Source organism: Bactrocera dorsalis, chromosome 3 (assembly GCF_023373825.1).
Source record: "Bactrocera dorsalis isolate Fly_Bdor chromosome 3, ASM2337382v1, whole genome shotgun sequence".
NCBI classification, from domain to species: Eukaryota; Metazoa; Arthropoda; class Insecta; order Diptera; family Tephritidae; genus Bactrocera; species Bactrocera dorsalis.
The window spans coordinates 41651549-41678153 of NC_064305.1; the positions used below are offsets into that span (position 1 = coordinate 41651549).

Here is a 26605-nt window from a genome sequence, read left to right on the forward strand (position 1 = left end):
TCGCTAATCTGCACCCACGCCCCGACGGAAGAGAAGGACGATGTGCCCAAAAATGCCTATAATGAGCGCTTGAGAGCTGTTCCCTCCACGATATCAAAACCGTGCTTGGCGACTTTAACGCCAGGGTGGGTAAGGAAGGTATCTTTGGCACTATGACTTCGCCGGGGCCCGAAATATGGTTATCTGTAGTACTAGATTCCAGCATAAGAAGATACATCAAGCTACCTGGCTGTCTCCGGATCGAAAAACCACCAACCAGGTCGATCATGTTGTGATAGACGGAAGACACGTCCCCAGTGTGCGTGCGCTCCGAGGTCCTAACATCGACTCGGACCACTATATTGTTGCAGCCAAGATTCGCAAACGCCTCTGTACAACAACACAAGGAAGGTTCGACGATGAGAAGCTGCAATCACAACAGACAGCAGAACGATTTTCTATTAAATTTGCGCTACTGCTCTCTGAAAGCACTCGTCAACAACTCGGTATAAGGGAACTGTGGGACGGTATTTCAAAATCCTTACGTACAGCTGTAACCGAAACCATTGGTTTTTGAAAAGTGCAAAAGAACAGCTGGTACGACGAGGAGTGCCGTGTCGCAGCGGAGAGAAAACAGGCTGCCTACCTCGCAACGTTACGATCGACCACAACACGTGCGGGATGGGATAGATACCGAGAGTTGAAGAGGGAAGCGAGACGCATTTGTAGACAAAAAAAAAGAGGCCGAAATGCGTGAGAACGAACCCCCCAAGGTGATCTAGCCACCGATGCCTATAGCGTACTTAAATTATAGAGGGAACACGTCTCCAGCCTGCTGAATGGCAGTGAACGCACAACACCAGGAGAAGGCGAACCCGATACCCCAATCGATGACGACGGAGCAGACGTTCCATTGCCCGACCATGAAGAAGTTCGAATAGCAATTGCCCGCCTGAAAAACAACAAAGCCGGCCGAGCTATTCAAACACGGCGGCGAAGAACTGATAAGGTGTATGCATCAGCTTCTTTGCAAAATATGGTCGGACGAAAGTATGCCCAACGATTGGAATTTAAGTGTGCTATGCCCAATCCATAAAAAAGGAGACCCCACAATGTGCGCCAACTACCGTGGGATTAGCCTCCTCAACATCGCATATAAGGTTCTGTCGAGCGTATTGTATGAAAGATTAAAGCCCACCGTCAATAAACTGATTGGACCTTATCAGTGAGGCTTTAGAATCAACAACCGACCAGATATTCACCATGCGCCAAATCTTGGAAAATACCCGTGAAAGGAGAATCGACACACACCACCTCTTCGTCGATTTCAAAGCTGCTTTCGACAGCACGAAAAGGAGCTGCCTTTATGCCGCGATGTCTGAATTTGGTATCCCCGCAAAACTAATTCGGCTGTGTAAACTGACGTTGAGTAGCACCAAAAGCTCAGGATCGGGAAGGACCTCTCCGAGCCGTTCGATACCAAACGAGGTTTCAGACAAGGCGACTCCCTATCGTGCGACTTCTTCAATCTGCTGCTGGAGAAAATTATTCGAGTTGCAGAACTTAATCGAGCAGAGACAATCTTTTATAAGAGTGTACAGCTGCTGGCGTGTGATATTGATATCATCGGTCTCAACACCCGCGCCGTTAGTACTGCTTTCTCCAGACTGAACAAGGAAGCAACGCAAATGGGTCTGGCAGTGAACGAGGGCAAGACGAAATATCTCCTGTCATCAAACAAATATAAGTCGCACTCGCTACTTGGCTCTCACGTCACTGTTGACAGTCATAACTTTGAAGTTGTAGATAATTTCGTCTATTTAGGAACCAGCATTAACACCTCCAACAATGTCAGCTTGGAAATCCAACGCAAGATTACTCTTGCCAACAGGTGCTACTTCGGACTGAGTAGACAATTGAAAAGTAAAGTCCTCTCTCGACGAACAAAAACCAAACTCTATAAGTCGCTCATAATTCCCGTCCTGCTATATGGTGCAGAGGCTTGAACGATGACAACAACCGATGAGTCGACGTTGCGAGTTTTCGAGAGAAAAGTTCTGCGAAAGATTTATGGTCCTTAGCGCGTTGGCCACGGCGAATATCGCATTCGATGGAACGATGAGCTGTACGAGATATACGACGACATTGACATAGTTCAGCGAATTAAAAGATAGCGGCTACGCTGGCTAGGTCATGTTGTCCGGGTGGATGAAAACACTCCAGCTCTGAAAGTATTCGACGCAGTACCCGCCGCGGGAAGCAGAGGAAGAGGAAGACCTCCACTCCGGTGGAGGGACCAAGTGGAGAAGGACCTGGCCTCGCTTGGAATATCCAATTGGCGCCACGTAGCGAAGAGAAGAAACGACTGGCGCGCTGTTGTTGACTCGGCTATAATCGCGTAAGCGGTGTCTAAATATATCTTTTTCCCTTTATGTATATTTGCCACTGTATTTAACACTTTTGACATATGTAAGTATTAATCCCTTTTAACGTTACTTATATTTAATTTTATTTTGGGATCACTTTAGTTTTTAGTTTAGTTGCCACTGCATTTGGCCACTCCTCTTATTGGTAGAAATTATATATCGTCACCTGAAATGCAAAATAACGTATCATCAAAAAATTCGAAATTGTGTGTCTTATTGATTACGCTTCACTACTTCAAATTATATACATAATATTAAATATGATCAACATTTTCTGGTTCTGCGGTTATATATGACCAGTTTTAACCAATATTAATATTTTGTTTCACTCATGTTCCGTTTTATTCCGCGTTTCATTCATGCCACTGTAAATTTCTGAAAATGTTGTTACGTTAATTTGCATTTCAGGTGACGATATGTATGTATTTGATTTTTGTATTACTTTTTTTTTATGCTGTTTCAAGTGATGTTTCTGTTTTTTTTTTTTTGTTTTTTCCATTTTACTTATTACAATTGATTTTTTATTCCGTTCAATGGGACCAGTTATCCCAAACTTAAACTAACGGCTTAAACAAGTTTATTATACATTTGTATTAAATAGAGGGATAAGTACAAATTTGGCGCATAAACTACTACTAGATTAAATTAAGGTAATAGTAAGAGTAAGTAATATTTATATAATTCGGTTTATTACATTTAGTTTTAGGCAGCGTTTGAAAAACTACGCTACTCCCGTAGCATTTCATTTTACTCTTGCTACCGCTCTCACTTTGTCGGGAGCCACAGCATAGTTTTAGCATAACAATGTAAAAGAAGTGCTCTACTCGGCTCCGAGTTTTGTTAGGTAAAAAACTATAACTGAAGCGGGAGCAAAAAATTGGGAGCGGTAGCACAGCAGAGCTAATGAAAATTTTCATGTGCTACAACTCCCGCATGTGTTTGTTGTTTTTTTTTTCTTTTTTTGCTATTTTCTGTCATAACATTTGAATTAATTGAATAATTCAAACAAAAAAATGTAATGCAAATCATTTTGGCACTTGTTGCGTCAAGTGACTTTATAAATCTAAACTCAAATATTTTAAGAAATATATTAAATAAATTATATACATATAAATTATATACATATATTTTTTTATTATGTAAAATATTTACCATTTTTATATTACCAAAAACATCATCTATTCCCAATGTATTACAATACTCAATTCTATGAATTTTCGAAATTAATTTTAAATACATTACTTTCCCTTTTTTTATATATATTAGGGTGTTTTTTTTTTAACTGTTAATTTTTTTCAGTCCCGTCACGAAATTTCTTTGGAAATTCCATACAAAAACTTCTTTGAAATGTTTAGCCCTAAATATTAACATTAAAAACTGGACCAAGGCATGTAAAAATTGTCCATAGAAAATACACGACAATCCTGATTTTTTATCTTTAAATTCCTACAGATCAGAGGTATTTTAAGGCATCGCTTGACTTTAGACGCATGTTTCTCAGAATTGTTCACGAAATGCTGCTTATGTTGACTGCTAGCTGCCAGCGTGAGAATGTGGATTCGCTGACTCGTTGATAAAGGGCAGCTTATGTTAACTCCTCCCCTTCTAAATGAAGGCCGTCCGCGGACTTCTTAAGATTGTTTATGACGTTCTGAAGCTTCTGGGATTTGAGTCTTCTTTTTCGCTCTCGGTATAGTTTAATTAGACCGTAACAGGTAATTAGTACGACAATGCTAGTGAGACCTGATATCGTTGGTCCCATCATAGTCCTCCCTTCGATTTTCCCGATAAAACGCAGGTTTTCCATACTTATCTTGTGAAGGTATGGAAGACTCAAAATCTCTTGATGACTGGTGATATTGAGGAGCGCCGTCGTTGCTGATCCTGGTAATTTTTTAAACATGCCGTTTACGTTTTTGAAGTAGGATCCATTAATTTGAATCTCATTTTCGAAGGAAAGTAAATAAGTTCCCTTTATGGTCTTCTCGGTGTCTGCGGTAGTCTTGACTAAAGCGGTATTATCGTTAATGATGATTATGCCATCATCGACCACCATAATTGGTTCAAGGTGGCTAGGGCGAGTGCTGCAGTGGGCAACATTACCAGAATGAAGCTGCTGCGCGCACGTTGGATGTTGTAATTTTTTGCAAAACGTTGATGTGAGCGTTGCGCTGCAATTTCCAATCGCCAAAATTTGATTATGACAATCGGCAACATTGTTGTCATTCCCAAGGTGCAGGATTGTTCCGTTGTGTTGAACAGGAAAAATAATAATTCTCTTACAGACTAGTACTGGCTTGGGATATTTGATAATAAAATGTAGAAGATTACCATCTAATAGAACCTTAATATATGATACCTCCATTAAATCAGTGATAGTTGTGTTTGTAGAGTGCATTTCAATAATGTTTTTTATATCATTTGAGTTTAACAACATGGGATTTATTATCCCTATCTTTGCAAGGGTAGTAGTTGAAATTAAAGTTTCAATTTCATTTATAATGATCCTATTTCTTGCAAGCAACATTTCATACAAGTGACCAGTGTCAATCTGTCCAGCTTTTGAGTTTTTAATGATGTGGTTAACCGTTTCCGTCAGTTCATTTATCTTTTCTTGTATCCTTGTGTTTATTTCTACCTGATGTCGCTCTGAGTCTACGAGTTCCTGTTGTCGGAACTTTAAGTTTTCGAAATCGTCAAAGTCAGGCGTACCTGCGATAACCTTTAGGGCAGTACCCAAAACGTTAATGCTCCTAGCCTGCCTGTGATGGATGTCCAGTGTTGTCAGAAGCACCTTTATATGTGCAATGTCTGCGTCGAGTAACATTCTCATATGGGATAGAGGGAATTGCGTTGTTAAGCCTTTGGTTTCCTCAACTATTCCCTTGTATACTGTAAGATTAGTTGTATGCCTTAGATAGCCAAATTCCTCCCAAATAGTCGCGTCACCATCCTGAATCGGTATGTAGTCGGAAGTCGAATAGTCGGTCAATTTTGCCGTCGTCGTTTGAATAAGAAGTATCGCAATCAGTATCCTGAAAGATAGTGTGAAAGAAGCTTAAATAATTTACCCTATGCTATTTAAAGAATTCTAAAATATGCTAAGAATTTTCCCTTACTTTAGGTTGTCCTTGTGGACCACCCTCCCTTTTATGAGAACCGTGGTTCCCAAGTCTGCTTCAACTTCCTCCTCAACATATAAAGGGGTTAATTTATTTCCGAGTCGTCTGTTAGTCTTTACCAATACTCTTTCCCCCACGTCGAATACTCTATTCCGTCTGGAGGGGTTATTCCTATCCATTTGTACTTGTTGAGCCTTCATTATTTTCATGGTTATCTCATTCCTCAGTTCGGGTGGGTTGGCGTGAAGTACTTCGATTGGTTTCATATTGGTCACCGAGTGAATCGTTCGATTGTATTCAGTTGTTGCCATTTATATGAGGTCTGTCGTCTCGTTAATTTTTCTGTCCAGTTTCAAACATCTGGCTATCTCCAAAAGTGTACTATGGAGGCGTTCAACCTGCCCGTTCGAGGTGCTATGAAGGGGTGGTGCGTTTACGATGTCCACACCAAAACTATTCCTCAACAATGTGGTTATCGTTTCAGAATTTAGAGAAGGTTCATTATCACAATAAATTGTTTTTGTGTTTGGAAATATATTAATTAACTGAATGATTGGGACCTTTACATCCACAATTGTTCGAGAAGGTATAGGCTGCACCACCGCAAATTTTGAGAATTTGTCCAGACAGGTAAGAAAGTACTTTTTATCTGTCGAAAAGATATCAATGTGCAACATTTCCCCGGTATAGGAGGGGATTGGAGTTACACCATGTTCCTGCTTACGTGGGTGTCTGTCGTATTTGGCCTTACCACAGATCCTACAATTCGCGACAACTTCATTCGCCAAATTTGTCATCTTTGGGAAATAGTAATCGCAGAGGATCTGTTTAATATTCTCCTGGGCTGCTCTGTGAGCTCGATTGTGCTCAGCAACAACAATCTCCCTCTGCTCGTTTTTGTTGACAATATCAGACACCATGTTTTTGCAGTGCCAAAACTTTGTTGACGGAAAACTCCTTACTAATTCATCTTGTATGCTGGCCAATGTTGGTAGATCGCAATGTATGGCATTTACCACATTTGGGTTTACAGCTATTTTTATCTCCTCAATAAGGTGCTCCCTATTTGTAAATTGAATTATATGACGAGTTTTATTGCCAAAGTATATGAAATTCCGTCTTAAAGTCATGTCTGCTTCCTCTAAAACGATTTGGTTTCGGAAGCAATTTAATGGTTTGGCAGTTCCTTCTATCGTATAGGATAGTGACATTTCGCTGTGGACTGTAGCCAAATCTGATTGGGCATCCTCCTCTAGAGCGTGGATGTTCTGTCGTGACAGCGCGTCAGCAACATGATTTTCCTTACCCGGTTTGTAAAAAATTTTAGCGTTGTGCTCGTCGATAAACGCTTTCCAGCGTTTAATTTTGGCATTTGGGTTTCGGTCTGAAACCGCAAACGTAAGTGGCTGATGGTCTGTAAAAATGTTTAAATTTTTAACGCCATAGAGATAGATTCTAAGGGTTTTTAGGGCCCAGACTATGGCAAGTAACTCGCGTTCGTTAGTTGCGAAGTTTTGCTCACGATCTTTCAAAGTCCTTGAAATAAAGGTGATTGGCCTATTGTCTTGTGAGAGTACTGCCCCTATACCCAAAGATGAAGCGTCTGTCGTTAGATCAAATGGCTTCCTGAAGTCTGGGTAGAGTAACATAACATCCTCCGATGTAAGGACTTCCTTCAATTTGTTAAAAGCAAGTGATTGTTTTTCGTCTAATTCCACTTTAATCTTTTTCGATTGTGTGGCGCTAACCTTGCCGTTTTCTCCTTTGAAAATATCTGTTAAAGGCTTTGCTATTGCCGCAAAGTCCTTAATAAAGCAACGATAGTAGCTTGCTAAACCTAGAAAGGATCTGACATTGAAAAGAGTGGCGGGCTTCTCGTAGTTATGTATAGCATCTACTTTGCTGCGGCTCGTTTTAATGCCTCCCCTAGACACAACAAAGCCTAAGTATTCAACGCTTTCCTTAAAAAATTGTGATTTCTCGCGCGAAATTCTCATATTAGCTTCATGTAACCTCTTTAACACCCACTCGATATGCTCGACATGTTTTTCTTCGGTTTCTGAAAAGATAATAACGTCATCGACGTAAACGTAACAGGACTTTCCTATTTGTTCTCTCAGTACGTCGTCGATAGCCCTTTGAAAAATGCTGGGCGCATTCTTCAATCCAAAAGGAAGCCTGCAGAATTCGTATTTTCCGTTGCCTACCGAGAAAGCGGTCTTTTCCCTATCGGATTCTGCGAGAGTTATTTGGTGGAAGCCCGATTTCAGGTCGAGTGTTGTGAAATACTTGGCCTTTCCTAGATTTGATAGTATTACGGTTACATTGGGGATGGGATATTTGTCATCGATGGTTTTTTCGTTTAATTTTCTGAAGTCTATTACAAGACGTTTCTTCACATTGCCTTGTGCGTCCATTCCTTTTTTATCTACAACCCATATTGGGTTGTTGTATGGTGACCTAGACGGTCGGATAATACCATTTCTTAGTAAATCGCGAATTTCAGTATTCACGAATTCCGCTACACCCATTGGATAAGGGTATAGCTTAGAATACACCGGGTCGTCACTTTCGGTGCGAATAGTGGCGACAATATTTGTGTTAAATGGTAGGGCCTCATTAGGATCAGAAAAAACACGTAATAAATTTTTCAACATTTTCTGAAATTTGCCCTTTACAACCTCGGGGACTTCTATGTCCTCTACTCGTGTGAAATTCACATTTGCACACTTTAAAAACTTTATTTCTTCTGAGCCATTATTAGTTATTATTCTTTTTGATTTTAAATCTATTGTTGCGTTTGTTTGCGTTAGCAAATCCAGACCTACTATTCCGTCGAACGTTGAAAGAGACGGGAGAATAAAAAAGGTACTGTTTGTGTCGAAAAGGTTTACCGTGCATTTTTCTTTAATGTGAGTAAAGCCATGGATTGACTTTACCAAGAAAGAATTTTCAACCGGTGCTATGTGCTTAAGCACTTTTAGAGGCTTTATATAGTTCTTTGATGCCCCCGTATCAATCAATAATTTTAGTTTTCTCCCTGCAACTGTTCTTTCAATGAACGGTAGCAAGGAGTCCTGTCTAAAAAATTTAACTGGTTAGGTTCAGTAAGGTCGTCTTCGATTGATGAGGCCTCTGAGTTTGCTACCTCATGATACGTCGTATCTTCTTGATTAGAAGTAGAATTTACGTTTGGCAGGTAGTTAACCCGTTGTTGTTTTGGTCCTGTGAATTTTGCAGAATCATTACTTGGTCTCTTCACTGTCTGTCCGTATTTTTGATTTTGATTATTAGGATATCGAGATGAGTATCCACTATTTTTCTGTTGTGCTGAAGGTTCTCTGAAGCGTTGCGAGGTATCAACGTCCATTGGCTGTATTGGCTCTAGTTTCGGCGGAGTCCTGCTGTTGAAGTCCCGCGTTCTGGGGATTTTTCGCAAGATACGTGTCATTCGTCTGATATCTACTACTTGTACCTTTTTGCCTAGATTGCTCTATATTTAGCCTTTGGGATTTGTCTTCCAGGCTCCTGGCATATGTGCTTGCGAACTGGTATCGCTCATGGTTAGATTCCACCTCCTGTGCTAACGCTAGAGCCGAAGGTAGATCTTTAGGCCGGGCTGAGAATAACACATCACTAAGGGGTTTCTTAGTCCCTGAAATAAATACGCGTAATGCATCCATTCTGTATTTTTCGTTCAGTGATGCAGCAATTGATTTTTCGTAAGTCATTATCGTTTTGTTAGTTAAAAGGGTTAACTTTTTCTCTACCTCATCGTAATATTGTAGTAGTGACAAACTTCCTTGGCGGAGAGTTGACATCTCCTGTTCGATCAAGTAAATTGGTCGTTTGTCGGAATAACTAAAATCGAGTCGATTAATTATGGCCTTAAAATTTAGAACGGTATTAAATGAGGCCAAAACCATGTCGGCCGGGCCTTTAACTTTATTCCTAATGATGGCAACAGCCTGATAATGTTTGCTGCTACCCTCATAGCCCTCAAAAACTTTATAGGCGGTGTGTGCCGCCTGCCGCCACGATACATAATTCTCCTGCTTACCGTCGAAGTCCGGTAAGGACTTCACAATATCGAGTGGCTCCTCACATCTAATCCCGGGTACAATTTCTGTTTCCCTATATGTTTCTATGTTCGGTGTGTCGATTTTAACGTCATTTAGTCGTTGATTAATAATTGCAAGCTTTTGTTCGAAATTTTCTCTTTGAGTGGCAAGTGCACTACAAACTGCACTTTCCACTAATGCCCTTAGTTGGTCTGGTTCCAGCGCCATTTCTTGTCTTTTGTCTGCCACTCTATATTCTGTCCACCAATTTTCAGTATTATCCCTATTGTTGCACTGTTTTTTACTAACTTCTATTCCGTTAAGTCTCTCAAATATTTTGTCCAGGTCCTGATCACTCATGAGCTTGAAGTAAAACCGATACCAATAAGCTGGTCTGCGCAAATTTTATTTCTCAAAAACTCGTGCAAAGATTTACAGTTATATTTAACACAAGTTTTCTTTTTTAGCTACTTTTTTTTTATTAGAGCAATTCAACATATTATATTTTTTGCACTCTACTTACATATTTTTGAATCTTAATTCTATTGTTTAGTTTTTTGTAGAAATTTTCGATCCCCTTTGGTCCGTGATTCCTTTTTTGTGACGTCTCCTCCTTGATGGGTCCGTACAATTATTCCCGAATAGTTTTTACTATTTTTTATCGAACTTTAATTTTTGTTCCCGAATAGTTTTTACTATTTTTTAACGAACTTTAATTTCTTTTATTCCCATATAGTTAAGCGCCAATTACAAATGACCGTCTTGTTTTTGTTATATTGCTTTATTGATCAGACAGACCATCCTGTCTGATGAGTTCTCTCTTTAAAACTAAACTTACATTCTAAATGTTTTAAACCTGCACCTTGTCTCAGTTGTTGTGGAGTTATTGCAGCGGATACGACGCCGACGCTTGCGTTGGCAGTTTGTCGCTACCGCTGTACCTGTCAGCGTGGGAATGTGAATTCGCTGACTCAGGCCACGCGCGGACTTTGTTGTTGACGAAATGCTGCTTATGTTGACTGCTAGCTGCCAGCGTGAGAATGTGGATTCGCTGACTCGTTGATAAAGGGCAGCTTATGTTAACTTATACATGTAACAAGAAAATCGACTTTACACCAAAAACTAAGATTGTGGAATTTTTTCAACTATCGGCAGCTCCCATAAGGTGACAAATTTTATATAGCATGAATATGTGAAATAAGTGTTTTCATGAAATTCGATATCGATTGATAAATGTGTATGTATATAGTTTCGGTGTAATGCTGCGGAGCTTCCTTGCTTAGTTCTATCCCTCGACTCTGGAGTTAAAAATAAAAACACTGAGCTTCCTTGCTAAGGTCTATACTTCAACTGAACTAATCTTTATTTCAATCTGTGCAGCTTACATTCTAATATTATGTGCGCGCAGGCACTTATGTGTATATATACGCTATAACTTTTGGTGTATCTAATTTCATAATGCATAATGGAATTATTTACTTGGCCAGCAGAAATGTGTGACCAATTTATATTCGCTTCAGGAAAGAGTTCTTATTGAATTGTTTCTTCAAAACATTTTTCTTACTTAATGGTGGTCATGCGGCTACTATGCCTGTGAATTCTAAGTATTCCACTAGACTAGATCATTTCAACTCGTAGATGGATTGTATTGTATATCTTTCCACGATCTATACACGTTACAGCTAAATCGGATCAGATAGCAGGAGTGCCAGTCGAGTAGAAAATCGTTCGGCTATCTGTTGTGATTGCAGCTTCTCGTCGTCGAACGCTGCTTGTGTTTGTAGACGCGCGTTTTTTGCTGCACAGAGGCGGGTGCGAATCCCGGCTGCAACCAGATAGTGGTCAGAGTCGATGTTAGGACCTCGTAGCGTACCACGTGATGCACAGACGTGTCTTCTGTCTATCACAACATGATCGAACTGGTTGAAGGCTTTTTGATCCGGAGACAGCCAGGTGGCTTGAGGTCGGTCAGGCTCAATCCATTTGGGAATGTTTCGCCGTGGATGCTGAAATTACCGACTGTTGTGCCAAAGATACCTTCCTTGCTCACACTGAAGTTAAAGTCGCCAAGCACGATTTTGACATCGTTACGGGAGCAGCTCTCATAGGTGCGCTCCAAGCGCTCGTAGAAGACGTTCTAGGTGCATGCTCTCAAATCTAATCCGAGGCTGATTGTTATTTTTCATAGGGTGCGTTTTTTACGTGGCGGCTTCCAAACCCTGCGCAGGGGTACAAGCAGACATTAGTCTTCTTTAATTGTCTCCGGGAAATGTGCACGCAGAAGTGCCGCAGCTCTCTCCGCACTGGTCGTATAAGTTCCGTCACTCCCTTAATTATAGTTTTTGAGTCAGTCTTTCCCTTAGCTAGAGCCCTGTGCTGTCTTTCTGCCTCTGGTATAAAGGAGACATTTTCACAGAAACTTCTGAAATTTTTTTGCTTTGCAAATCTAATCTCCTTATTGTAGACAGTTAGGTTACTTCTGTACTCCTCCCTCTTTCTAGTACGTTTGCACTTGTTGAAGAGTTTATTTACCTTTGATCTGAGTACTGAGGATCTACTTGACCACCAAGAGCAGTTGCGTCCTTTGGTGATCGTCTTTAGGGGGCAGCTGCAGATAAATTAAATGAGCTTCAGATGACATCGTTGGGAGCAGACAGTCTGTTCTCCAGTCCCAGAGCCGTTACACCTCTACCTAACTTCCCCTCCCCATTAACAAGTTTAAGGGGGATTTGCGTGATCTTGATCTTTAGCCCGAATCTCAAGATCCTGTGATCCGACAGCCTACATTCTCAATACATAGATTATTACTAATAGGAAATTCAAGGAGAGACCTACCACGTGTATTGCAGTCGGTACAACCCCATTCAGTGTGATGCGCGTTCGCATCGAAATCCAGGATCAGGGGCAGTCTATATCTCCTGGTACGCAAGCCGCTGCCAATTTAAATTAAAAAGTCTTACCCTCTTTTTCCCCCAGTATGTAATGAGTGCGATTATGAAATGTTTAGTTACTTCGTTCCTTACTTGTACATAATTATTTTGGCTATGAACGTGATAGAAATATGTATTCGAATTAAATCAAAAATTAATTAATTAGTTTAAACTATGAACAAACGAAATTTCAAAGTGCCAGAATGAAGACCTGGACATTAACTTGTAATAAATGTTAAGTTCATCTTAATAAATGTACAATTTTAAAACTTTCAGTGTTTATTACAATTTTAAGCCGATAGTGATTTTGCATTAGTTAAATTTAAAAGATTATTTTCTTTTTTTACATTTATTGCGACCTTTTCGTCTTCGCCCAGAATTTTTAGAAGTTTTGCAATTTTTTGGTTTTTGTGGTGTAACAGTTTGAGCTGAGCCTTTCGTCATCCTATTTCCGCCAAGTCCACCAATTTTTTTTGAGGGAAGTAAATGCTGACTTACTAATTCTCCTAGCACGCCTTGATGTGCTAACATCGACAGAAAAGTGCATATGAATTCGTCGTAATTGTGGGTTCGTCGACAGTCATCCACCTACAAAATAAGAAAAATTTATATATACATTTCTGTTGTGGAAATTACATATATGTGCCTCTTCTAGTATTTTAATTATTTTTATCATTCTAATGCTTATTTAATAAGAATAATAAAGAATGACTGAATTTACCTGTACGAATGAATTAAGAAGCATTTGTTATGATGGTAAATTACGCTTCGTAAACTCTCTGAATATGTCAGCGTTTTTTATTAAATCAATAATTATGACATTTTGGTTTTATCTTTCCCCCTTATCTCTATTTCTAGAGATAATTAACCCTTTACTCTCGGGACCCTTTTTGCGCGGCGCACCAGCAACTCGTAGCGTATTTGGTTAATTTTTTACCTCTAACTTAAAATGATTACAGACATAAAGTAACACATAAAACTTTTATATTTTAATATTAAATGTATCTTTACATATTTGAAATGATAATTTTGCATTGTATGGTATTTGAGGTAATAACTGCCGAGATGCATGCCTGGTTTGTTGGAAGTTGTTTGGTGTCTTCTGCCGGGCTTTTTTCGTTGGAATCTTTTCTAACTCCTGTGGAGGCTCGGTCGCGTGGCTGGTGGAAATCTCCGGCCAATTGCTTAACTAATGTGTTTGATGTAGTCTATTATTACGTTATTTCTTGACGGTCACTTCTACTACACCTCGTAAAATTCGTTTTACAGGCGTCATTCCAGCATTGTTCCAGTTGGTCAAGCATGTCACAACCCTCTTGTCCTTCCACGCTAAAATTAATGTATTTGTTCTCCGGTATGCTAGAGGCTTCAAAAAATCTATATTTTCAAGGATTTTTTTGGAAAGGAAAGGAATGTCTGATTGAAATGAAACTTTTAGGATTTATTCTTATATATTTGAAGAGACTTCTCAAATTTTTTTATTATTATACATTAGATATTCTTCATGTTTGAAGAAATTTACGGAGGCGCCTCGAGTGTGCAATTTCTGTGTGACGGGCAAGATGCAGGCCGCAATTTTCATTTGAAACAAAAAAACAAAAGAAATTTTTAATTTTAAATAGTGTAATCCCTAGATGAACCAAGAAAATTAAACAAAAAGTGAAAAATTCAACAATTTTTTGCAGATTAAAAAAGAAAATGCATTAAAAAAAAACAAATTTACTTTAAATCGTTAAAAAAAACGGATTAATTTTAACTTTCTTAAGGTATTTTAGGTCCACCTAAAAGAGAATGTAATTCCAAATACAACGCATTTTTTTTTTCGTTTCGATAGGACGTTTACTTTTTTTCCTATCCTACCCGCCAATTAAGAAAAATCGTAAAAATGAAAAACCGAGAAATCGCGCGTCAAAGTTTTCACTTTTTGCCCAATCGCTCATATATCTGCTAGACGCTTGGTCACTATTTCCCTTCTAGCTTTGAAAATATTTCGAATTTCCATCTAAAACTTTGGGGACATATTCTTAGAATATTTTTAAAGAGATTTAAGCAAAACAAAAAATAATCGATTTTTTTAAGCTTCTAAAGCAGGTAGTTCCTGTAAGATGTCATTTTAATTTCAATAATTCTTCGGGCAAAATATAGCTCGTTTCCAGCAGCTTTGAATACAGTTTCAATGGTATTCTTGTTACCACCGGAAGGTCGTGCCTAATGAAGCAGTCTGTTGTCAAACTTCCAAAATAAAGAAGAATACCACATAACCGGTAGTTTAGTCTGCTATAGTATAAACTCGAATTCCCCATTTGGTCGGTTTCTTCGGATTGTAATTAAAGGTTGGTACGCAGCTCTCAAGTAATTGCTCAAGAACAAAAATACATTATTTCTCAAGTAATTTTGACAGCTAAGCTTAATGAAGGAGACTCGACCTTTAAACTTGATCTTGGATTCATCCACACAAATTCCTCTTCCCAGTGTAAAATAGTTAACAAATTTTGAAATTAAGTAATCCAGGAAACACCTTACTAGCTGAAAGCATGTTTGTGGTCCTGCATCTTGTCTTTGGATTGTCTTTAGACGAAGCATCCAAAAAATCTGATTGAATCTGTCTCTTGTTCGCATTGTCCCCATATTTATTATAACACCAACTGGCATTGAACATGCTTACTTATCAGCAAAGCCGAAATACTATTAAAAATAAATATCTATTTATATATTGAACATACATACATATGTACATAAACAGCCACATGCACTTACATGCAGTGCGCATCCAATAATAATAAAAATGCATGGGGACATTAGTCATAAATTTATAGATGAGATAACATTAAACATACACACATGTATTGAATTGTACACTTGAAAACGAACCCCATATCAAGCAGCATAAACAATATGCTGCAATACATATATAACATATACACATACACATATATTTAATTATTTAAGACACTTTTTTAAAATAGTATCTAAGTAATACTTTTCATTTCCTAAAAAGTCCTGTTCAAAATACAGACAGATTAAAACGAAAATAATTGAAAGACGGGTGTATATTCCCACATATTAAACCGATCACATATAGTAAGCCGTTTTAGCAGAGACTAAACGCAGTGATTTAACTGCCATCAAAGAAATTTAGCGGCTGTGAGTTGAGGCATAGCAAGGTCAACTAGGCAACCAAATCAATATACCTCCAACGATTTCTTTGGAGAATACCAGCGGTTACACAAATACGAAAAGTGGTGCGGAAAAAATTGTGGGTATAAACAGAAACAAAATTCTTGATGCCCAAACGGATTTATCCTAAACGGTGTTGCACACGTCAAACACATTTCGAACAAAGACATTGCGGAATGACATGACAAATGGCCGAATAAAATTAAATACACTTGATTTTAATCATGGAATCTCTATATTTAAGAGTAAAATTCAATCCCTCAGAAAAGTAATGGATGATCTCCACAAAATCATTACAATAAAAAGTGATGACATAAAACTTTAAAAATTTTTGCTTCTTCAAATGCACAATTTTCACATAAAGTACTTTACAAAAATTTCTCTTGAAGTTGAGAAACTTTGAAATAACGGCGGAGTATTTCGAGAATTTTAAATTTTGTAAAGTGAGATTAAAAGGAGTGTCCGAAATTACTTATAGTTCTCTTCAGCGTGATGTACTGTTAGAAGATTTTATCATAGAACAAGAACCAGAAACTTTTTACCAATTTTACTCGGATTTAAAAAAAATCTTCAAAAGTTCCAATCTTTTATCTATCTTGTATACAGTATGTAGAACAAATAAGTTATCAAAACAATCAGTGCTGTTTTAAACGCTCTATACTTTTTCGCTTAATTGAATATTATTTTTTTTGTATATGTTCGGAAAGTACCGTTATCAAAGTACAGCAATTGATGATTTTAGTGGCAACCGCTTATCTGTTAAGAAATTTTCGTTGCCTTCTATTGAAATGCTCAGTGACAACGCGTGGAGAAAGCAGTAATTAGTGTGTTTCATATTAAAACTTGAAAATAAATTAGAAACAAGCATTAAAGGTGCAAGAATTTTTTATTTTCTAAATTTTGAAATTTCATTGGTAACTAAAGTTTTCGTTTTTTTACGGTGAATTAAATAAAAATTCTGAAAATGGTAAATTTTAAACAATTAACGAATAAGGAGTGTTCAAATATAATTAATTTGCATAAAGATAGTCACACGCAGCGTTATATTGCTGAACATTTTAATAAAAACCAGGCCGCAATACGGAAAGCTATAGCCGGCTACAACAAAGAAAATCGATTCATCAGGAAGAAGAGACAAAGTCGCCCAAAAATAACAACGGGAGAGTTGATAAATGAATTTTGTTAATTTCCTATTCTAACCCCTTCAAATCAGTTTAAAAAATACGCGCACAGCTTATAAAAGAAGGCAATAATGTCCCCTCAGTGCACACTGTCCGTAACAGATTGCACCGAACCAATATTCACAAGCCGGGTTGCAAGAATTTGGAATACTTTTCCTCAAAATTTGTGTTTGAAGCTTGCCAACTCCTTGCAGCAACGATTGGGTCAACTAGCACGACGAAATTATGGACATTGTGAATATTAAACAATTTGATAACTTATTTTTTCTACATGCAATTTACTGTATGTGTGTATGCTTTCCTTTTACAAAAGCGATGAACTGATCTTTTGTTTTCAAATTACTTTAATTACTTTGAAATATGTCTCAAGAAAAAAATATTTCATTTGAAAAAAATGCAAACTTTTAAATTTTATTCACTTCGCTAAATTTGTACTTTCGCATTTATCTCTTCCGATAGGCTCACATTTTGGAGAAATATGGAAAAGTTAAGTCCAGATTAAATCGTTTAAAGATAAGGATGAAGCTGAAGTAATGGACCGCATTTTAGAAGATGATGCTGAATCGAATGAAAGATTTTTCACTCAAAAAAAGACTTTTCATTTTCCCCCACCAGTGGTAAGGTTTGACAAAATCTTTATTGAGTTATAACACCAATAAGCGCCCGCATTTCTTCAATGGTTACATTCCGCCATACCGAGTAAGGAGATAATTTCTTTCCATCTAATTTTTTGCGGCATAATTATTAATTTCGATAACAATTTCATTGACCACATTGATCAGTAACAAAGAGTTTAAAAAATCCAATGGTTCTTCCTTATCTGATGGTGCGTGCGGTTTTGCACTAGTCGGCTATGAATGGTATTCTTGACGGCGTTTCTTCAGATTCAGTGCAAGTAATCCATTCTGAACAGTCCGACTGTGAGTCTTCTGTAGTATAAGTATCACCGTCTCAGATCTTTCGCTTTCTAACAACTTTCACTTCGTGCAAGTAATCCGTTTGGAACAGTCCGACTGTGAGTCTTCTGTAGTATAAGTATCACTGTCACATTCACTGTCTATTACTCGGATCTTTCGCCTTCTGGCAACTCTCACTTCGTCACTATAGATGTTATTCTCTGTATCTTGAAGCTCTCTGTGTAGATCCGTAATTTCCTGGTTAATAATAATCAAACTCCTATTCACTTGAACTTAATTCGGTATTACCACGGTATTACCACGTTTTTAGTGATCAAAAACATTAAATTCAGTAATATCCCTGCCACGACTGTCAGGATTGAACTGATGCCGAAAATGCAGTCAAATTCATGGTTACGGACTAATCCCATATATGTATGTATGTATATAGAAAGAGCGTAAGAAAAACAATTAGACCCGCGTATCGAGTTACCGCAGCAAACGAAGTGGTGAGCGATAGTCACCTCTCGAGTTGCGGCAGCACACCCCATGGTGAGTGAGAGTCACCTTTCGAGTGCAAATATATATATATATATATGGATGCGGGACAGAGAGTTTCGTCTTGCGCAAAATGTATATGTACATATACAAGTCGAAAAGAAAGGGAAGAGAAAATTATTAAAAGGTTGCGTAAAAATTGTTAAGGAAATACGTGAAATTCAGCAGGGGAATGAGGGGATTTTCGAAACTTGAAGTAACGACTTGTATAAGTATTAAATCTTATATACTTCAATTTAAGAAACCGAACTTGTGTCATAGAAGATGCCAATCTAGTAGCGGTACTGTTGCAGTTCTAAGTTAATGATGATCCTTTAATTATATCAATAGCTAGCAGAGAGAGGCGTTACACTCAAACAAAAAAAAAAAAAGAAAGTTTGTGTATACTTTGGGCGGTTAAAAAGTTTTACTATTACCTAGCAGGATTTCAGTTCGAACTCGTGACCAACCATAAACCGTTAAATGCCATTTACAAAACGACATAGAAACCTCCGGATACAGTCCTATAATATTAAGGTAAAAGAAAACATCTCTGATGCACAATCACGACTTTGACAGTTAGCATCATACTTACTCATTTCTATGAATTGTCGGCTAAAAGATCCCTTCTTTTGCGAGGTAACCGTATCATTATTCCCACATAGCTTCGAAACCGGGTACTTGAGCTGGCCCACTAAGGGCACCTTGGAGAGTCGGCTATGAAATCGTGGTGGTCTCTGATTGACCGCGACGCAGAGAAGTACGTTAAACAATGTACAGACTGACTTTTGGGGTCCCAAACCCTTAAACCAGCGCCATTTCCAACTGGCCGATGGATTTGGGTAGCATCAGACTTACTGGGACCCCTTCCAAACAATAAGTTCAACGTGGCATTCATTGACTAATACTCCCACTAAATGGAATTAAATTTTTTTCACTCTATTTGATCAGCTAGTCTACTTAAAGCGATAAAGAAAATATTTTGTAGACTTTGATAATTAAAATATCAGATATCAAAAATATGAGTACATAAGTCAAGAATTAGCCAAAAACTACAAAACTTGTGATATAGAGAAGGTCAAAACCCCGCCCTATTGGCCCCGGGGTAATGGAGAAATTGAAAACATGAATAGGTCTTTGCTGAAACGTTTGAAAATAGAATTCTAATTCAAAAAATTATAAGGAGAAGTTTGCTGCATAGGGGAGATTGCTGAACAGTTTAGAGACTCTGCTGAAAGGTATATTAAAACAAGTAAGAAAGGGTGCAACCGATCTTTTTATACTCTTGCAACTTACAGGAATCAAAACCAGGGAAACACCTTACGATGTAAAACGTCTACTAGAGGATCAGAATCTAAGCAATTTTTTATACACATACACCATCTATGACTTACATATGCATATATCCGGCATAAGATTTGTTAGCAAAACCAAAATCATTGTATATAGTCATTATACAAAATCAGTTACAAGGGGCTAGGTCAAGTTTTCGCCCAATTATGTCCATTTTAGGCACGATATATCGTTATGAGTAAAATTCGTCCAAAAATTTTAATTGAGATAACTCAAATATTGGCCGAAATATCCAGCATAAAGTCATCAGGCAGTTCGAAAATCTTTGTATTAGGTATATGGAGGCTCAGGGAAGTATTGCCCCCGATTTCATCCACTTTAAAATGTGTATAAATTTCTATTGAATATCTCACACATTGACCGATATTTTCGATCAAAAGTCAACTATAGGTATTGGGGTCCTCAAATTCGGTACCTAGGGTCTTGAACAATTTTGGTTGGATTTGAACAATTTTTTGCAATAAGCTGGCGTATACTAAATGAATTATTCGTGTAAAGTTTAATCATATTATATTAATTGCTTTTTGATTGTGTACTGGAAACTGAACGAATCAATAGGAATTTAAAATTGTGCTGTATGGGAAGTAGGCTTGGTTATTGTTCGATTTCAATTATTTTCAATCATAGGAATATGAAGAGAATGCTACGTTCGAAATTTTGCCTTAATCGATCAGTCGGGTTAATGTCTCTGACGTATTAATTATGGATTTATAGCGCTTTTAGTAATTTTGAACATTTATATGGGGAGTGAGCAAGGTTATTCGCCGATTTCATACATGTTCACACTGTCGGTAGAGGTCCGCTTACGCCCATCTACGAATACGAACTTTTTTTTGTACTAAGGAACCGACATACCAAGTTTCATCAATTTTTATTCAAGTTACAGCTTGCACGAACGGAAAGCCGGACAGACAGACAATCAACCGGATTTCAACTTTTCTCGTCGACCTGGTCATTTATATATATGTACTATATATGACGCTATATCTATCTCGATTAGTTTAGGTGATACGTACAACCGTTAGGTGAACAAAACTCTGTAGCAACTGGTTGCAAGAGTATAAAAAACAAAAATGAAAAGCCTGATAAAATGAGGGGCGTGAGGAATGCCGTGTTAAAAGTAGGGGATAAGGTGTTCTTTATAAAGGTAGTTTTTCCAAACAATGTAACTGCAAAATTTCATGAAACGGAGTTTAAAGTTGTTTAACCCTTTGACGTATCAATTTGCGCAACGAAAATCGCTTCAAACTGTTCGCACACAACTTGCACTAAACAAACCCATTTTGATGCCTACGAACTGTCGTACGTTTGTTTTACAAATTTACAAAAAAATAAAAGACTACGATTTAATTTTAATGCGTAACAAAAAATATGGATAATTACACAACTGATCTGCAGTAGATAATGCACCTTATTAGCTGAAAATAACGGGCAAATTTCAATTCTCTTTTCATCGAATGTACACTTCTACACACCACGAGTCAGACTCGTGATAATCATGTTAGGCACAAAAATTGTACCATGAGTCAGACTCAAAATACTTCAAGGGGTTCAAAGACACAATAAGATAACAAAGTGATGGCAAGGATGGAAGACAGAACCTTGACGAGAAATGTATTCCAAGTCAAGAAAATACCGATGAATGCATGCAAATCGAACACATCTTTAACTTATTCTTTAGGCAGCAGCAAGGAAGGAAACGATCACCAGCCAGAACAGCGGCGTCACAGGGCAGACCGGCAGCGCTGTCGGCAAAAGTGCGACTTGAGTAGCGGGAAGGATTGGTAGTTTATTTTATTTGGACCAGCGCAGAGCACAATCAAACAATTTATAATTTACAAAATATACAGGTATTTTATGTATATTTGGCTTCAAATTTGGTTATATATAATAGCAAAACCTTAACTGTTGTGACATATATTGTGATCGTTGAAGACATGCCTGGACGACCTTCGACATCTTCAACTGATGAAAATATTAAAAAAAAAAAATGGAGGATTTTAAATCGTCAGGCAAGTGTTAGGAAGATGACAAAAGAGCTCGAGATCTCGCACGAGTCCGTTCGAATTATTTTAATAGATAAGTAGTATGTAGTATGAAATGTGGTCTTATTTGACTCGTCCCGATAAATCCGAATTTTTTTTCAAAACAAGAAAAAACGTTAACTTCGGTTGCACCGAAGCTAAATACCCTTCACAGGTGCATTTCTGTTAGTTTATATGGCAGCTATATGCTATAGTAATTCGATCTGAACAATTTCTTCGGAAATTACATTGTTGCCTTAAAAATTAATCTATACCAAATTTCGTGAATATATCTTGTCAAATGTGAAAGTTTTCCAACAAGCCCTTGACTCCGATCGCTCAGTTTGTATGATAGCTATATGCTATAGTTAACCGATCTGAACAATTTCTTCGGCGATTACATAGTTGCCTTAGAAAATAATCTATACCAAATTTCGTGAATATATCTTGTCAAATGTAAAGGTTTTCCATACAAGAACTTGATTCCGATTGTTCAGTTTGTATGACAGCTATATGCTATAGTTAACCGATCTGAACAATTTCTTCGAAAATTATATTGTTATCTTAAGCAGTAATCCATGCCAAATTTCGTGAAGATAGCACGTCAAATGCGAAAGTTTTCCATACAAGCCCTTGACTCCGATCGCTCAGTTTGTATGGTAGTTATATGCTATAGTTAACCGATCTGAACAATTTCTTCTGAGATTACATTGTTGCTCTAGAAAATATTCTATACCAAATTTGGCGAAGATACATTGTCAAATGTCAAAGTTTTCCATACAAGAACTTGATTCCGATCGTTCAGTTTATATGGCAGCTATATGTTATAGTGGTCCGATATCGGCCGTTTCGACAAATGAGCAGCTTCTTGAAGAGAATATGACGTTTGCAAAATTTCAAAAGGATATCTTAAAAACTGAGGGACTAGTTCGTATATATACAGACAGACAGACGGACGGACAGACAGACGGACATGGCTAAATCGGCTCAGCTCAACATACTGATCATTTATATACATATATACTTTATAGGGTCGCCGACTCCTCCTTCTGGGTGTTACATACATCGTGACAAACTTATTATACCCTGTTCAGGGTATAAAGAGTATGGAGTTGTTACCGATTTTAAAGCCAAAAAAGCACTATCGATCAACCACCGTATTCACCAGATTCAGCGCGGTGTGACCTTTCTTGTTCTCCAAACGATCCCGTGGAATCCGAGTGAAATTCGATCGAGGAGATAGAACAAAATTCGATAGGGAACTGAAGGCCATCCTAAAAAGACTTATAAACGTTGTTGTTGGTAAATTACGATCGAGTAAACAGTATAGTTCAAACTAAATCATATCAGCTCATTGCGTTACGACGATTGCTTCAATCGAACCAATGTATGTCAGGGAGTAAGCCATGAGTACAGGCAACTTCCTCGAATAATAATAGACACCGCTTACGTGGTCGTTCGCTGCTTCCTAATGGGATTGCTGCGTCGAATACTTTCAGAGCTGGAGTGTTTTCGTCCATTCGGACGACATGACCTAGCCAACGCATCCTCTGTCTCATAATTCGCTGAACGATGTCAATGCCGTCGCACATATACCCTGTCCAGAAAGTATCGGGAATTCTTCATTCAAATCACCCGCTTATATGGAAGGCAGGTAAATTTTTTCCCCTAGGTTGGTACAACTGTCCTTAATTATGATGCCAAAAATTAGCGCGATCTGTCAACCAGTGAGTTTACAGAGGCCGACTGTGCCAGTCCAACGAGGATCGTTCACTCAAATGGTTGTTTCGGGTTGACACCACGAACTATCAAAGCGTTTATGACGCTAAGTGGGGTGGTGGTACTGTGCATTTTTCGGAATCCATGCTGGAAATTTGCTAGGCTAAGGTGGTGAGTGAAGGTCGGTAGTAGCAAAGCCCCGAGTGTCTTCACTACTAGGGAGAAGAGCGTTATTGGACTCCCCTTTGTTGGCGGGTTTCCCAGGTTTAAGTAGTGGGACCAACGGACATCGGATATTTGAAGAGTGGTCAGCGACAGGATGAGGACCTTGGTGAGGTGGCCTACTCCCGTCGAGGCAAAATGCTTTAGCATATACATGTTTATTCTGTCTAAGTCTAAGTCTTACATGATTTCGCTTTATTGATGACATTCTTATCCTCCTTATCGGTGAAAGTTAGTGGTGCGCATTTTTTTTTACATCTGGCAGCTTTCGGTTAACACATCGGCGAAAGTGCTCGCGCACTTTGTCGGGTCCGAAGAGGCATGGCCTTCAATTCGGTCATCATGTGTAGGACAGTCGGCAAAGCAGTTCATAAGGCAGTTTATATCACGTAACGTAACCATATTTCCATTAGATCGTGATAGACATTCAAACCCCGCCTCCTAGTGGGGGATCACCACGTAACCAATTAGGTATGTTGCTCGAACGAAATAAAAAAAATAGAAGCATTGAACAATGAGCTAAAAAATGAAAATGCGACACTTAAACTCCAAAATGAAAATTTGAGGAAATCGCTATTCAAATATACCAATGAAACGCCTTCTTCTTCACCAAAATCGACTTTTGTAGCCAAACAGTTGAAGAACACCTTGAAAATGAAACAAATTGGTTATTAAAAAAGAAAAAAGTAGGGAAACTAAGAAACGCAAAGAGAATTCTTCACCGGATGTAACGCTGAAGTCTCCGAGCCCGGATAATACAACAAAAGATAAAAAAGATATAAAAATAAGTCATCGCCCTCCGCCAATGATAAACGCAGAAGTTAAAAATTCTTACACTCTTAAGCTCATTGGCCAAAGTTCATGTAAAATAAACCTTTCTGACAGTTCAGATTATAGAATACTTACAAGGAAATTAAACGAATCGCAAATTTCCTGGTACTCGTACGAGGACAAACAATCGCGGGATATACGCGTAATGGTTAAAGACCTTTATCACTCATGTGAGCCGGAAAGCATTGTCTCAGATCTTCAGAAGCAAGTTTAAAACCTTGCTTACAAAGGTCAGAAATAAACTTCAATACAAAACAAAAAATCCATTAAATATGTTTATCGTATGCTTCGAATCTACAGAGAACATAAAGAAAATTTACGAAATCAAACATATTTTAAACTCTGTCGTCAAACTCGAGCCCATCAATCCATCGGAAATCACACAACTCTAAGTTGCACAAAACCTGCCGAAGTACCGCCAAAATGTTGCAACTGCAATCAAAATCATCCTGCGAACTATAGGGGATGTGAAGTGGCAAAAGAACTTCAAAAAATTAAAATCGCGACCGAGAAAAATAAAGAGCATCACAAACCAAAGGTCAAATTCAACAACATACGTCTGCAAACCATGCAAATTCGAATTCCATTAGTGATATTACTAATAATTTATAGTTAATTCTCGACAAGCTTAATAAGCTAGAAGAGCAAGGTAAACTTACCCACGAACGTCTTACTCAACTAGGGCGACAGCAAAGTGTGAGTAAAGCGCAAAAATGAAACCGATAAAAATTATGGCCTGGAATGCAAATGGCTTGCTCAAACGAAGAAAAGAATTAGAGGCATTACTCCATGTACAAAAATTGATATTTGTCTTATATCAGAAACCCATTTTACTAATGAAGCATTCGTTAAATTCAAAAACTACAAGCCTATTGCTCGAACCACCCAAACAACAATGCGAGAGGGGGGAGTGCCATAATTACCAGAGATAATATTCCCCACTACGAAGAAATTAATATAAGTGTCCCAGAATTCCAAACCACGACCATATCGGTTGAATCTAGTTTCGGGAATATAAGTATTACCGCGATATATAGCCCACCTAGACACAATATCAAAATGGATTTGTACACGGAACTTATACTAAAACACCATGGGAAATTCATCATGGGTGGTGACTTTAACGCAAAACACTCCCAATGGGGCTCAAGAGTTACGACACCGAAGGGAAGAGAGGTATTTAAAGCTGCTATGGCTACTGGATGCGACTTTATGTCTACTGGCAAGCCGACTTACTGGCCTACAGACACAAGAAAACTACTTGACCTGATCGACTTTTTCATCACTCGACAAATATCCAAGAAATTCATTGCCATGGAAAATGTATTGGATTTAAATTCGGATCACTCGCCAGTATATCTAATCTTAAATGGCCATCTACAAGAAGTCGACATACCACCTTATCTCTCTAATAGACATACGGACTGCGAATATTTCAAAGTTATGCTCGATAAAAATATTGATTCTAAAGTAAATATAACTACTAAAGATATATTAGAAGATGAAGTTCATGCAATTACGAAAACTATTCAAGAATCGGCTTGGGAAAGTACTCCTGTTCTTAAGCAAAGAAACTTTTACACTAAATATCCTTCCGATATTTTAGAACTCATAAAGAAAAAGAGAAAACTACGTGAAAAATGGCAAATCAGGCGATTTCCTCAGTATAAAACAGAACTAAACTATTTAACTAAGATTCTCAGCACCAAAATAAAGTTATTTACGAATCAAAATATTTCTAATTATATTGAGAAATTAACGCCAAACAAACATGCGGATTATTCCCTTTGGAAGGCTGTAAAAAGCGCCAGGAAACCAATATTGTCGAATGCACCCCTCAGAAGCCAAATGGATCCTGGACCAGAAGCGATGAAGAAAAAGCGAAAGTTTTCTCAGAGAAACTAACTAAAACATTTAGTCCTTTCTGCGGTCAATGGTACTCTACCGCAGCTGGAAGAATCGCAATACGTGGGTGAAATCCAGCCAACAACAAATAAAGAAGTAGAAAATGTTATTAAAAGTAGATTTAAACCTAAAAAGGCCCCGGCTTCGACTTGGTGACTGCTGATGTACTAAAAAATCTAACGCGAAAAGCAATAGCAAAGCTTACGACGATAATAAACTCTTGCTTAAATTTCAGATAGGTA

At 38.1% G+C, this 26605-nt stretch overlaps 1 protein-coding gene and 1 pseudogene across 2 annotated transcripts in view; both read right to left on the minus strand.

Annotated features, from left to right (window-relative positions):
- Window positions 1–12779: 12779 nt before the first annotated feature.
- LOC105225771 (ubiquitin carboxyl-terminal hydrolase calypso) overlaps window positions 12780–26605 on the minus strand; it is a 34481-nt gene continuing 20655 nt past the window's right edge. Inside the window, exon 2 of one of the 2 annotated variants that reach the window (XM_049451347.1) lies at window positions 12780–13106. In XM_049451347.1, coding sequence (XP_049307304.1) covers window positions 12849–13106 — 258 coding nt within the window. In that variant the 3' untranslated portion in view covers window positions 12780–12848. The remainder of the gene's footprint in view (window positions 13107–26605) is intronic. The other variant, XR_007422137.1, reaches the window with a different exon arrangement.
- LOC125777199 (uncharacterized) lies at window positions 14455–16669 on the minus strand (annotated as a pseudogene).